Source organism: Sinocyclocheilus anshuiensis, unplaced genomic scaffold (genome assembly GCF_001515605.1).
Source record: "Sinocyclocheilus anshuiensis isolate Anshui unplaced genomic scaffold, SAMN03320099.WGS_v1.1 scaffold1148, whole genome shotgun sequence".
Classification (NCBI taxonomy): Eukaryota; Metazoa; Chordata; class Actinopteri; order Cypriniformes; family Cyprinidae; genus Sinocyclocheilus; species Sinocyclocheilus anshuiensis.
In genome coordinates this window covers 805,017-819,520 of record NW_015548259.1, presented here as the reverse complement: position 1 = coordinate 819,520, position 14,504 = coordinate 805,017, and the positions used below count along the sequence as shown (strand labels likewise).

General features: G+C 37.3%; 1 protein-coding gene across 4 annotated transcripts in view; it reads right to left on the bottom strand.

Moving 5' to 3' along the window:
* Window positions 1–14,504, bottom strand: part of LOC107655530 (TBC1 domain family member 4-like) — a 38,814-nt gene that overhangs the window by 13,117 nt on the left and 11,193 nt on the right. The window contains exons 2-12 of one of the 4 annotated variants that reach the window (XM_016443051.1): window positions 13,108–13,713; window positions 11,916–12,005; window positions 11,218–11,322; window positions 10,667–10,799; window positions 10,486–10,577; window positions 10,276–10,386; window positions 9,194–9,316; window positions 8,593–8,643; window positions 6,191–6,399; window positions 5,112–5,264; window positions 925–1,076 (exon numbers count right to left, since the gene is read on the bottom strand). In XM_016443051.1, coding sequence (XP_016298537.1) covers window positions 925–1,076; window positions 5,112–5,264; window positions 6,191–6,399; window positions 8,593–8,643; window positions 9,194–9,316; window positions 10,276–10,386; window positions 10,486–10,577; window positions 10,667–10,799; window positions 11,218–11,322; window positions 11,916–12,005; window positions 13,108–13,713 — 1,825 coding nt within the window. The remainder of the gene's footprint in view (window positions 1–924; window positions 1,077–5,111; window positions 5,265–6,190; window positions 6,400–8,592; window positions 8,644–9,193; window positions 9,317–10,275; window positions 10,387–10,485; window positions 10,578–10,666; window positions 10,800–11,217; window positions 11,323–11,915; window positions 12,006–13,107; window positions 13,714–14,504) is intronic. The other 3 variants (XM_016443052.1, XM_016443053.1, XM_016443054.1) reach the window with 3 other exon arrangements.

Sequence of the window (14,504 nt, the reverse complement as noted above, 5' to 3'; positions counted from 1 at the left end):
CTTTGCTATTACTTCTTATTAATTTAACACATCCTTGCTGAAAAATAGTTTTAATTTCTTTCAAAAAAAGAAAGAATAAAAATGAACTGACCCCAAACATTTGAACGGTAGTGTATAATGTAAGAAAAGATTTCTATTTTAAATAAATGCTCTTCTTTTTAACTTTTTATTCATCAAAGAATCCTGAAAAAAAGTATCATAGGTTCGAAAAAAATATTAAGCAGCACAACAGTTTCCAGCACTGATAATAAAACAGCATATTAGAATGATTTCTGAAGGATCATGTGACACTTTATGCAGGCGTAATGGCTCATGGAAATTCAGCTTTGCATCACAGAAATAAATTATATTTTAAAGTATATTAAAATAGAAAGCATTATTTTATATTGTAATAACATTTTGCAAGATTACTGTTTTTTTCTGTATTTTTGATCAAATAAATGCAGCCTTGATGAGCATAAGAGAAGTCTTTAAAAACATTACAAGTCTTACTGATCCCAAACTTTTGAGCGGTAGTGTACATGTGTGTGTGTATTTATATATACATATAAATATACACAGACAGTACACATACATATATTATGTAAACACAAACTTTTATTTTGGATGCGATTAACCACGCTTAATCGATTTGATAGCACTATTATAAAATGTAATAATATAATAGTATACAAAATATACTATTAACTATCTTATTATTATTATTATTATTATTTATATCATGTATTTACTTCTTTATATTATATACCATTGTTGCAGTTTCTTTTTCTTGAATCTCAAAAGGAAGAAGTATCTTTAAGTTAAAAAGCTTGCAGAACAATGATTTATCCTGCCATGTTGACTATAAATAGACTGTTGGGAGAAGAGGGTGTAATGTTGCACCTGTCTGCTTGTCTGTGTGTGCACTCGAGCATGTGTACCCACCCACGTTTTGCATAGATGCAGAGGGTTTGTTCATGGGTGACGCCACCCTTAGGAAAATCTTCTGGCGCCAAGAAACTCTGCGTGGAGGCACCAAGGTCAAAGAATCGGTGCTACAGCCTGACAGAGACCTCTTCCTGCCCTCTCCATTACCACTATAGAAAAAACAAAACTATATGCTTATTCAAATGAGTAGACAAGCAACATTTTTAGGCCGTGTACTCTCAATACAGGTGGCCAAGAGCAGCTATAAGATAATAAACAACACAGATTTGTGTAACATGTTCATTCAGCAATACATTTAAGCAAAAGCTCATAAGCATTAACAAGCAGTGCATTTAGATGGTCATAATAAATGTTAATTGGTTTCATGCATAAAGTACATAAAACACAGATAACCTGTTTTAAGGAAAGAGAAAAGCATTAGGAAGTGGACAGAATGAGGAATAACTAAATAATGCACAAAGGAACTTTACACACAAATCATTCTTTAGATCTTTTCACCAACAATCAATACAACACATTCAGTCAACTTATGTACAAACAAATAAATAAATAAATAAAAATGTTACAATGTAATTTATTCCTGTTCAATGTCACATGATCCTTCAGAAATCATTCTAATATGCTGATTTTGTGCTCAAGAAACATTTCTTATTATCATCAATGTTGAAAACATTTGTGCTACTCAATATTTTTGAGGACACCACAATACATCTGTGTGTGTGTGTGTGTGTGTGTGTGTGTGTGTGTGTGTGTGTGTTTGTGTATATATATATAATCTTTTTTTCCATTAGATATGAGATTTTTTAAGGATTTCCAAGTCCAAGAAGCTGAAATAGATGGTTAATATCCAAGTCAGGAATAAGATGCGCCTATAATCAAATCTGTTTTATCCTGCGAGTCTCTATGTTCCTTGTATCTGTCTCTTTGCTTAGTTACCACAACAATACACAAGCAACAGCAAGGACACTTCAGGCGGAGTTAATGAAAGCGTGAAACAGGTTTAAATGTTATGCATAACACGCTGGCTGGAGAAATGGACCAACCCTGACCACCACACCGACAGGTGTGCCGCACATTCAATTAAAAGAGACAGCTGGTGACATTCAACACAGAGAGAGGAGGACCTTCTCTCCAATTTGTAGAAAAGGATGTGACATTTTAAATGTTATCTCCTTCTTTCAGAGCACGCAAAGCATTGGAGCCCACTATGTCAAACAAATGAAGGGCAAATACACATCGAGGAACATCATTTGTCAGTGAGTCCAAGGTGGCTGTTGTTCAGATGAAAGTGTGCTTGTCGTTCAAGCCACTAGCACAAAAGTCTGGTCAAACAGTATTGTCCTGTTAAGAGACCCTTGGGAGAGTTTCTATATTCCACGCATGGTTTCACTGTTCTAATACACTCGCCCTTGACAACCACTGATATAAATTCCATTCACTGGAGGAGCTTTAAGTGTCAGAGAGAGGCTGCAACTGGCTATGTAAATCCAAATTGACTGTTTTTAGCACAAAAAAATGATTAACCCTGAGAAAAAGTTAAATGTGTTATATGACCCCATTAACTGGTTTTAGAATAGGGCTGGGTATCGATTCAGATATCCCGATTCGATTCGATTCGATTTCGAGGCTCTATAAAATGTTCTTAATTTTGCTGGTAATCAGATGAAGGCATAAAACATTAATTTAATTTATCCTAATCAAATGAAATTAAACCCTTTTATTTTTTTGGCAAACAAAGTGCTGCACAACAGAGGTTTACTGTTAAAATTAAAAATAAAACCGAGGTGATTATTCCTTTAAAAATAAAGATTTCTTAATATTTATTAGCAGTAGTAGCATTGAGTCTTCAGACTATAGTAATATATCCTGAGAGTTGATCTTGTTTTAAATGTGCTGAAATAAATCCCGGAAAAGATCGATTCGCTGCTTTTGAGAATCGATATCGAATCAATGTCATTTAAAAAACGATTAATCGAAAAATACTTTTTTTTTGCCCAGCCCTATTTTAGAACATAAAATATATTTAACAGTTTACCCAAACAATTTGGTCATCATTTGCTCACCCTCCTGTCATTTCTTCTACAAAACACAAAAGCTATTTTAAAATTGTTGGTAACCAAACACCATTGACTTCCATTGTATATCTTCTTGTATGTTCCACAGATGATGGCGCCGCAAGATGGCGCCGACGGTGATGACTGCCTCCGTGGCGTGCTCCGCAGTTGTTTTTATGTTTTTGTTAGTTTGTCCTGTCTTTAGTTATATTCCTGCAATCAGTTTCACCAGAGATGAACTGCTGGACATTCGGCAGTACACACCACCTGATATTTCACCGGTTTTCAATTATTCTGATGTTTTGCTGTCTTTGAACTGTTGCCATCTGGTCGACGCTACAGAGCTCTGAGCACCAGAACGACCAGACACAGGAACAGTTTCTTCCCTCAGGCAATCCATCTCATGAACACTTAACAATAACTGTGGAACACACACTATTTATTCACTCATACACTTATTTATCTAACACTCATACTCAGTCTGCACCTCAAATTTGCACATAATATACCTGTACATACAAAACTGTCTATTGTAATATACCTGCACATACAATTGTCAATTTATATATTTTTATTCCTTATTTACTCTTTCTATTTTTTATTTATTTTTATTTTTTATTATCTGTGTTTTTTGTTCTGTCACTGTCATTCTGTTACACTGTGGAACACGAAAACAAATTCCTCGTATGTGTAAACATACCTGGCAATAAAGCTCATTCGGATTCTGATGAGAAGAAAGTCATACAGGTCTGGAACACCATGAGGGTGAGTAAATGGTTCATCACATGATTCACTTTTGGGTGAACTATCCCTTTAATAGCAACATCAAACTAGTGTTGTTGAAATGTTCTGTAAATGTGGGTATGTTTTAATGTCGCTTTTTTATGTCAGACATCCAAAGATTTCTGAACGAGCCATTGTTGCAGTTTAGCTTTAATTAAAGATATTGTTGAAAACACCATCATAAAACTGGTTTGAAGGTTTTAACTGGTTTAAGATGGTCTCCCAGCCTGGCTAAACTGGTGATTTATTTTGCTTAAAGGTGCACTAAGCAATATTTGAAAAACCCTTTTGACCACAGTGTCAGTCTCAAAACACACTTGCTGACAATCATCAGTAAGGGCGTGTCTAGTAATGATAGGGAGAAGAGAGCGCTCAGTGAGTGCACAGGACGGATATTAGCAGACCGACTATAGACAGCGAGAGAAGGCAGATTAAAAAAAAAAGGAGGAACAAAACATTAAAAAGAAGGGTTACGATCAGGCAAGAGGTAGGGCCCTCATAAATATTGGAGCAGCTTTCCAGTGGTGGAGAGAACTCAAGGAGCGGGAAGGCCTGGAATCGGACGCCGAGGTTGCTTTGTTTCTTTTTGATAGGTGAGTTACGTTGATTTTGCTTTGTTCCACACAAGTAATCCATGTTGGCTTTTGCTTGAATATGCATAGCAATTCCACCATCGTCGCTGCCAGGGTTGTGTACGTAGTACATACATGTAGGCGGAGTTATCAAAATAGGGGCGAGGTGCTGTTGGGGTATGGGCGTGTTTGTTTTGGTTCTTTCAAATATCAACATCGTTTGGCAAAAATCTCTTAGTGCACCTTTAACTGAAAATCTGACATATCTATTCTGACCTATTTTAAAACTATTTACAAAAAAGAAGAAAAAAAAATCAGATGAGTCAGACGAATTAAAGACCATCTCGAATTATTCAAACCAACCTGGAAACACTATTTAAAAATGAAATATGAATTATTATCCAACATAACAGTGTAAATTTTTGTCAATATTTAAACACAATAGAGTATAGATTAGTAGAAAGTTCTGCGACAGTTGTTTAATGAGATATAGATAAATGCTTTTGTTTACCATTAGTTAGTAAAGACACCAACATGCAAATGAGGTTTAGTATCCCTCTTGTCCAGTGGACAATGACAAAGTCCAACAATTTCGACAGGAAGAGAGAGAGAGTAAGTTACAGAAACGGTCCTTCCTGACTGATGACAAAGTGACTGAAGCCTTTGGGTTAAGAAACAGACAGGCGCAGAGAAGGCGGCCGCCATCAGCTCGAACCTCAGGCACCCCCAGGGGGAAACGAACACTGAACGGTCCGAAACCGATGCCCTCTCTCACCTCTTAAGACTCCCGCTGTCCGACAGGTAGGCCAGTGAGCCAAGGGAGCCCTGGTAAAAGGTTTTCAAGAAAGTGGGGGTGTGGAAGGAGGATGAGAGACTGAAGTAGGACTCGCTCTCAGAGACACTGCGCACTCTCGAGAAACCAACGGTGCTGAGGGAGCCGAAACATAAAAGGCCCACAACAAATACACATTACTTAACAGAGGACTAAACCCTGCCATGAAACCACAATCTAGAACACGAGTGCTTCTGAGCAGATGAAAGATTCCTTCAAGTGAGCATAACAATTTCAGGTTTTGCCTGGGAACTGGAGATTCTTTTATTACTTTTTAGTGTAAAAAAAAAAAAAAGTAAAACTTCTGACATAACTATTAAACAATGTTTAGCAGACCGCAAATTTATTATCCAATTTAATTTTACATTTTTATAGTTTTTTAAATAAAAAAAATAATAAGAATATATTTTTTAATATCAGCCATGTATTGGTTATTGGTAAATTAACACATCCAAACAAAATCAAAGCAAATTACCAATTCAGGCGCCCTGACCTGTATGTAAATTCCTTAATAATATTCCAACACAATAATAAAATGTCTTCAGTTGGGGGAATTTCTCAGCTAATGCTGATACTGGTTGAATTAACTGCCATATAATATAATTAAGTTGAATAAAAGTTTTTAAACATTTGACAGAATTTATTATCCCATTAAAAATGCTGATTTATTAAAAAAAACATATACAGATCACAAAAATGTTAAACAATAAAAGTCATATATGCATCATATCCTCTAGTTTTAGTAATTTTCTAAATAATGTGAATTAGTGCTAAATCCAACAATACACACAAAACATGCCACATGCTCTCTCCATGTAAGAATTCATGCTAAAATCAATCACTTTTATCAGTTTATATGTACTGTATGGAACCATATCTATGATTTTTGCAATTATACACGACAAGCTGTTTTCAGCATGTCAGTACATTGCTGCAACATTCTGTACATCATATGACTGCTGAAAAACAGATGGAAAGATATACGACTATCACATGAGAGCAAACAGGAAGTGATGCATTACCTGCTCTGCAGCAGCTCTGGGGCCAAAGACTGCTGTGGCCGAAGCGGAGCCTTACAGGCCTGGGAGGAAACCTCAGTGAAGGAGATCTTTTTTTTGATGGGCGGGTGGCTGAAGGTGTGCGCCCGGCGACGGAACTGCGGGGCATCTGGGTCCTCCTCAAGGTAACTGGGTGGAGTCCCAGGTGGGGAATCACCAGGGGAGTCAGCCTGCTGGGTGAACAGAGGATGAACCAGGTCAGTGTTGAGATGGACCCAACACCCTGACGTACAATGATACTGTATTCAAAATATATCTTTGAAATCCTCAAACTTTGAAATCCACAAGCTCAGCTTTTCCAAGAGTCAAACCTCAAATTCAACTACTTGTCAGACAGAAACAAGCAATCTACTGAGAGATGCATGTATAGCCTTCAAGTTTCAGACTAAGCAAAACAAATGACTTGACGCCAGCTTTATCAAACTACTGATTCTCGACTCACCCAGCATTTTCCCTCTCCCCGTCCAACCTGAGTCTCGGTTCGCTTCCCCAGGCAGAAGTGGCTATGTTGGTGGTAGCGTGACTGCACACACTATTGTATGTTAATAGTCTGTGTCAGAGCCACATCAGGCACACATGAGCTGTTGGAGGTGGACCGCAGCACAATGGAGGTTTTGGCTGCTGTTTACTGTCATGGCTATAGGAAGGGTCTTACTTCCTCACTCTGTTTCCTGTCCCTGCGCTATGGCGGTTACTGAACCCATGCTCTCCTGTGAGTCAGTACACAGCAGGGCCAGGAAACCAGCAATGGCTGCACAATGCTCTCTCTCCTTCCACCTGCACAAATCACAAACCCTGTCCACTTCATTCAGCTGCTTACAGCTAAATTTGGGAAAAACAAATGATCCAAACAACATAATAGTTCTCTTGGCAGGGTAACACAAAGGGAATGGGAATCTTTATATAGTGTAAGTTTGATAAATTTGGAACCAGTTGGTTAAATGTAATTGTACAAATGGCTCAGAAAAGAAAAGTTAGTACTGAGGAAAAAGTTAAAACCCTTTTTTTATGATTGATCATTGTTTATGGATACCACTTGGTTTGATATTTTGTTATAGATTGCCGCATTTTTCAACTGGGGTTTGAACACAATTTGACCAATGAATTTCCATTATTCTTCCAGTTGTTTTTGAATTCTGGATAAGGGTTTTTAAAAATAGACATTAATATTGTTTGGGATTAAGTTAAGCAATATTTAGCCAATGAAATATTTCAAAGCAGAGCATAACTAGACAAATGGATATTCACTACATAAATTTTATAATATTCAAACATAAACTTCCCTGATATTTCCAGGTTTTCCATTACCTTAGAAACCCTATATTTATTCTATTTTTGTTGATTATTATTTTACTTAGATTACTTTCCCCAATCACTTCCTTTAGTTTAGTTTTTTTTTTTTTTTTTGGTAATCTTATTAATACTGGTATTTTTCAATTATGATTTTATTTCATTTTACAAAAATTGTTTAAAGGGATAGTTCACCCAAAAATGAAAATTGTCATAATTCACCTTCATGTTGTTCCAAAACTGTATGACTTTTTCTGTTAAAAACAAAGGAAGATATTTTGAAGAATGTTGGTAACCAAACAGTTTTGCTGACCACTTACTTCCATTGTATAGAGAGAAAAAAAAACATTTACTGATACATTTCTCAATATATATATATATATATATTTTTTTTTTTTTTTTTTTTTTTTTTTTTTTTTTTTTTTTTTTTTGGAGAAAGTAAGTCATTTGGACAACATGGGAGTGAGTAAATGATGACAGAAGTTTCATTTTTGGGTGAACTATCCTTTTAAATCAATCATTTTCATCATTGTTTTAGATTCACTATATGATAATAATTCTCAGAACTGATTCACAGTACATATAACTTGGAAGAGAGCCATAAACAAGGAGTTGCTGGATTGTAACATGTTATTGAGAGCTGAAGTTTAAGCAGAAGGTGCTCAAAATTGGCAGTGCCTCTGAGGCCATGTGAGGACCCTGTGGGAAGGAAGAGCTGACTGATTTATTTTTCATGGAGACGTGTCCAGAGACCCGAGCTTACCATCACACACACCTCATATTTCACACCCCACCGAGACAGCGAGGTGGACAGGGTCAAAACAAGCCACCCCTCAATAAGCAAGGCTGACAGGCCAGATTCAATCCTATTCCTCAAGCTGATGCTGAAAAGTGTATCATAATGTAGTGTATCATAACACAGCATTGGTATTATTTTCAGCATGCGGTGGTAATTGACACCACAGAGACATGCTTGCTGGCAGGGGAAGAACAGAGACGTGATTCTTGGCAGGGAGACAACAAGAGCTGGGGTTAAAATGACAGATCCTGGTGTTCACGTGTTGTGTGATACTCACGCGGTCAAAACTTCCCATGCTGCCAAGACGCATTCGCATACGGTTGGCCCCCTAGGAAAGAAAGAGTTAACAACAAAATTAAAATATAAAACCATCAGCAACCTGCTTGAATGTCAGGATTGACATTTACACATGAATAAAACAAAGATTCTGTCATCATTTAATCAACATGTCATCCATCATTCACAAACCTGTATTATATTTTTCATGGAACATACAAAAGATGATATTTTGAAAAATTATAATGCTACTCTTTTCCATGTATCAAAATCAAATAGTGACCATCGAAAAATATAGAAATATAAAAATTCATACAGGTTTGGAACAACATGATTGTGAGCAAATGATGGCAGAATAAAAATTTTAGAGAAACTGTTCCTTTAACTGAACACACACACACACACACACATCTAATGGAGAATTCAGGCATAGCTGATCTTTATCCTTACACATAGATATTGTTTTGTGAGTAAATACAGCAGATGGTTAATTCCTTGTAATACTGTACACAAACAAAGGCATTATTCAGTACAGGGGTGGGGTAAATGGGTCAATCCCCATTCACAGATCACGAAGACATAGATGGACAACACACACATACTCGTGAGATGATGTTCTCCAGGGAGCTTGTCAGAGAACTCCGGGCTTTGTTCTTCAACGCGTCCAGTTTATTGCGGCCTGCACTGGAGTTATCAGAGGTCATGGTGCTGCCAGAAGCATTCTGCTGTCACACAAAGGAAAAAAGGGAGCGAGTAAGAGAGAATGAATGTGCCATACAACTAGACAGTTTTGTGACAGATCTGTGAAAACCGTGTTCTGCACTTGGTGACATTTCACTCAATAGATTATAAAATAATGGAAGAAAGACCACCAGGCATCAGGGATAAATCATCACCTGTCTAAAACAACGCTCTACCACAGAAACACAACAGAGCTTAAAGCACAGATTAAGTGCATTGGAAGCATTGCTAATTATGTCTTCCCCCACCCCCAATTTTCAATTTAAAATAAATTATTTTCTATTTCAAAATATATAATACAATGTAATTTGTTCCTTTTCAGCAGCCATTACTCCAGTCTTCAGTGTCACATGATACTTCAGTTTTGCTATTTATTCATTTATTTGGAAACTGTGATACATTTCTTTCACAATTTGTTGATGAACAGAACGTTTAAAAGAACAACATTTATTTGAAATAGAATAGTCTTGTAACATTATAAATGTATTTACTATCACGCTTGATCAATGTACACACATACATACATTATATTATATTAATATGCATGCTTATATTATTCAATACACATTAACCAATAGCCACAACCTAAGTGTTATTAATGGAAAAGGAAAGTTATAATGTGCACTGATAAATCATTCAAAATAAGACCAAGAATATAAATTAAGAATGTAAATAGCATTCATTTTAACTGCATTTCTTTAAAAGCATTTAGACATAAGAAATTTTTCCAGAGATGAAGTACTCTTGAGAATGTACCATACCACACACTCAGAAGGGCAGCTGCATTCATTCAGGAGCTCTGTTCTAATCTATAGCTGTTCAGATGACACTTACACAATCTGTCTTATCCAATTAGAGGGAGGTCACAGTTTCATGACTCTGCAAGGCGGCGTGGGTGGGCAAAGCAAGTGGTGCATTTATGCTGTTTGTGTAGTTATGCTACCTGTGGGACCTCTCCAATATGAACATGAGACTTCTGCTTAGTCTCGCACAGCTGTCGGAGGTGAAGAATCACAAGCTCGTTTTCTTCATGATCGGATGCTGGCTTCATTTTCTAATGCATGAGAAAATACAAACTAAATATGCAATAAAAGAATTGAAATTGAAAGATGTTTAGCTACTTTGTCTGCAAAATTTCTCTTTATGTGCCTACCTGCACCCGCTCGAATATGTTGACCTGCTCGTTGTCGCTCAGTTCGGACAGGTACTTCTGAATGGTTAGTTTTGCCCTGGGAGGATACAAGCCTGGGAGATTGAGAGAGAAACACACTGGAATATTGTACTAAAAGTGGGATGAGGACATTGAGTGAGTTGATGGAAGCTGGTGGCTGTACCTTCTATTCTCTCACAGAGCTTGTGCAAGTCATGCATTGGACAAGCTTCGCACAGTTCGATTTGGTTCTTGGAGCTCTGCAGAGCTGCTGCTGTGGTAAAAGCTTGTTTCAGGGTGAGCATTACTTCATCCACCTGTGTGGAGACAAATAAAAAAAAAAGTCTTGGTGAAATACATTCATGTCAGTAAAAAAATATCTTAATTCAACAAGTCAAAAACGTATACAGTAATAGACTTGAAACATAGACAATGAACATCTAATGGCCAATCATACAAGATTAATTATTCGATATCAAAACATGTTATTTGATTTGTGAAATTGTTTCAATTGTCATTTTGAAATGAGACAATCTTTCTGTACATGTGTGCAAAAACATACAGTACGTCTATTTCTATTCATCCTCTGTGTGGCATTCAGTTGGCAGAGAAATCAGCATACTAAAGGCAATGTCCACAAGACAGGCAAGGGAGGGTCATTGTTTCCATTGTAGCTTAGGATAAATAATTGATCAGTGTGGTGACACCAGGTGCTGCCAGCAAGTCAGGACTCACCAGATACTCACTAGCACACTGGAACACGTAACACACATACTGGGCTGGGCCAGACTCCACCACATCCCGACAAATAAAGCCAAAGTGATCTGTCTGTTTAACACCCTGCGGACACAAAAAACAACATCAATAAAAGATAAATAACTTTATAGAGCTGCAAGTCACAATGCAGAGCAGCATAATTATTCACTTAATAAAACAAATAATTCTGAAATCTGATTGGACGAAACATGTTCGAAACTGTGACTGCACATCAGTTGAATTTTATATTAATGTACCAAGTTGCTACATTGCTTGGCAACTGTAAACGGCTTAGATTTAGTCTAATAAAATACACTACTTGGCGCAAGAATTGTTTAATGTGATTATTATTGGTAATACACAGAATTTGTATTCACTGAACATTGGTGTTATACAACAATGAACCCAATAAGCATTTAAAGATGTGTTTTACAGTGATTTTACCAAGTAAAAATGCCTACAAACATCCCTTAACTATGACAGATTAATATAAGACAAATATAAGTAAATTTGTTAAAAAAAAAAAAAAAATTTTTTATCTGTTACAAACCCTCATGTCAGTAGCTTGATACTTGATTTGAATAGCATTGTGTGATAACATGTGGTGACATTAAATATGAGAGGGAGAGAGATTATCTCTAAAACCAAACAAACCTAATCCTCACACACACACAGACCTGTGAACAGGACGAGATCTCCTTAAAATTCTTCTCCAGAACCACAGATTTGGTGTCAGGGCTGATGAGATTCACTTCAAACCGTCCAACCTGCACAAAAGAGCCGTTTGAGAGCATACTTCGCTTACTGAGAAGGAAGCAGCAGGAATAAAAACACAAATATCAAGCTAAACGTCTGATAACTGATAACTCAGCACGTAGTGTTTTTGAGAGCAGTATTTGCATCAAAACAATTCTATTTATCATCAAGGTTGCAGAGGCTGCAACTGATTTCTTAACCAAATGACTGTAGAGACACCTATCCTTGAAAAATGTTTAAAAGGAAAACGTGTGACTGCTTGACTGTCATGCATGCTAATTAGCAAGATGTAGCATTTCGCCTCCAAAGAGACGACATTTGCAGGCGTAGGGCTGATTTAAAGGTTAAAGGGATAGTTCACCCAAAGCTGGAGCACAAAAAAAAACACCTTTTTTTTTCTCCATAAAATGAAAGTCAGTGGGGTCCAAAGTTGTCTTGATCTCCATCAACCCTGTACTGACACACTGCTAATAGAATCACCACTGACTAAATTTTTGGTTTACCATTTTTATTTTTTGTCTATTTAAATTTAAAATGGCCCTTCCCATGCCCTGAAATAAGCATATGCATTCTTTCCTGTCAAACGCTAAGTAAGAGTATTCTAGTACCTAGTGTGTATGCAAACTGAAGCAGTCATAGGACACAACACACAGTAAAAATAGTTTATTCTTAGCCTCAATGGTGAGTGAAACTGCCATTGGCTAATGGCAGACATTATTTAGTAACCTAGCAAGATATTTAGTCGCACATGTGAGTGATTTACTCGCAATAAAGAGGATTGTCTATTAACTTTAACTGTATGGACAAAAACAGCTGAATATTGATTGGTTGGCATTTTAACGCCATGCCAGCTTCCTTGACTATTTTCATGGCAAGTAACAAACTGAAATACTATAAAAGAGCAATTTGAAAACCTATACAAGTTTTTTCAAGTTTGCTTTGGGTAAAAAGACAAAAAATAAATTGCCTCTGTTAAAAGATTCTTTGAAAAATAGTTGAAAGAGTTATTGATATCTTTTGCATTCCAACATAAAAAGAAATTTCATTTTTGAGGCACCTGTCAAAGTTCATGAAATCACAAGCTAAAAGTAAGCTTGTATCTGCGTGTAGTACCTGGAACAGCATTGTGCGATTCTTGTCAGCATCAGAAGGCTGCACGTTATTGGGCTCGCTAGCGTGTCTCCTACGATTCGACCCCTTGCCCGCCTCTCTGGGCCTCTTCTGCAGGCCGCCCGCCAAGCTATTACAGCGTGTACGAATCTCCTGCTGCTCCCCAAAATCTGAGTCCTCCAAGATACATTCAGGAAAGACCCCTAGTAGGCTGCCGGTACTGGAGTAGCTAGTCAGGTCCAGATTCCCATTGCCCTTCTCAGACAGCTCTTCCTCAATCAAGTTGGGCTCGAGTTCGTCGACTTTGCAGAGGGAGGAGCTTAGAGGGTCGTCACCCATAATGAACTCCACAGGGGCCTCGGTGGAGCTGCGCTGGCCATTGAGGAGCCGCAGACGCTTACGCTCAATCTCGTGCTGGCGGAATTTGTCAATGCAGTCGTCGATCAGAGTGGAAGGGGCTTTCTTGTGGTTGACTGTCACTTTTCCACAGTAAAGCACTTCAAATTTTTGGGAGTTGTAAAAAGACTCATCACTGTCTTGCCTGGGCTTGCTTTCCTCCTTAAGAGCAGCCTTGGACACCTGTCTAATGCTGCTAATAACCTCAGGCACCTGGGGAACAGTGTAAGACATTAGATCAACAGTAAAAATACTAAATCAACACACTGAAAGGCAAACAAGGACAAAACGTCCATAAAAAGGCTCAGTTGTTATGTTAAACTTTTGCAGGGAGACATGCAGATGGTGTAACTAACTATGTTCAGCCCCTGAGGAACAATTTAGGAGTCAGTAATACATAGGCCAAGGCAGACTGACGATATCAGAAAAAAAAAAAAAGAAGAAGAACCTGAGTGTGCATTAAAGAAGCCAAATGGATATAAATCTATCAGACAGGCCTCCTTTCTGGTATTTGATACTACTGTTGATCATGTAGAATGAAACCTGAAGCTAGGAAAAGCAGATCTGTTTTTGTCTGCCTGAATATCAGTATGAATCTTTTGAAACTAAGTGCAAGGGCATAGGTTTGGTTTAAACAGTGTTTGAGACTTTTTCAAATTGGTAACAGTATACATATCCAAACAAAATATGTAAATGAAATATGAAATCCCTAATTCTATTTCTATGTATCTTAAAGAGGTCATATGATGCTATTTCAATTTTTCCTTTCTCTTTGGACTGTTACAAGCTCTTGGTGCATAACGAAGATCTGTAAAGTTGCAAAGACTAAAGTCTCAAATCCAAAGAGATATTCTTTATAAAAGTTAAGAGTCAGCCACACCTACCTAAAACGGCTCGTTCTAACACGCCCCAACATACCTATGTCGCTCTGTGGGAAGATTTGCATAACGCCGCCCAAATGTTCACACACAGAAAGAAGGCGTAACTTTTATTCTCGCTGTAGT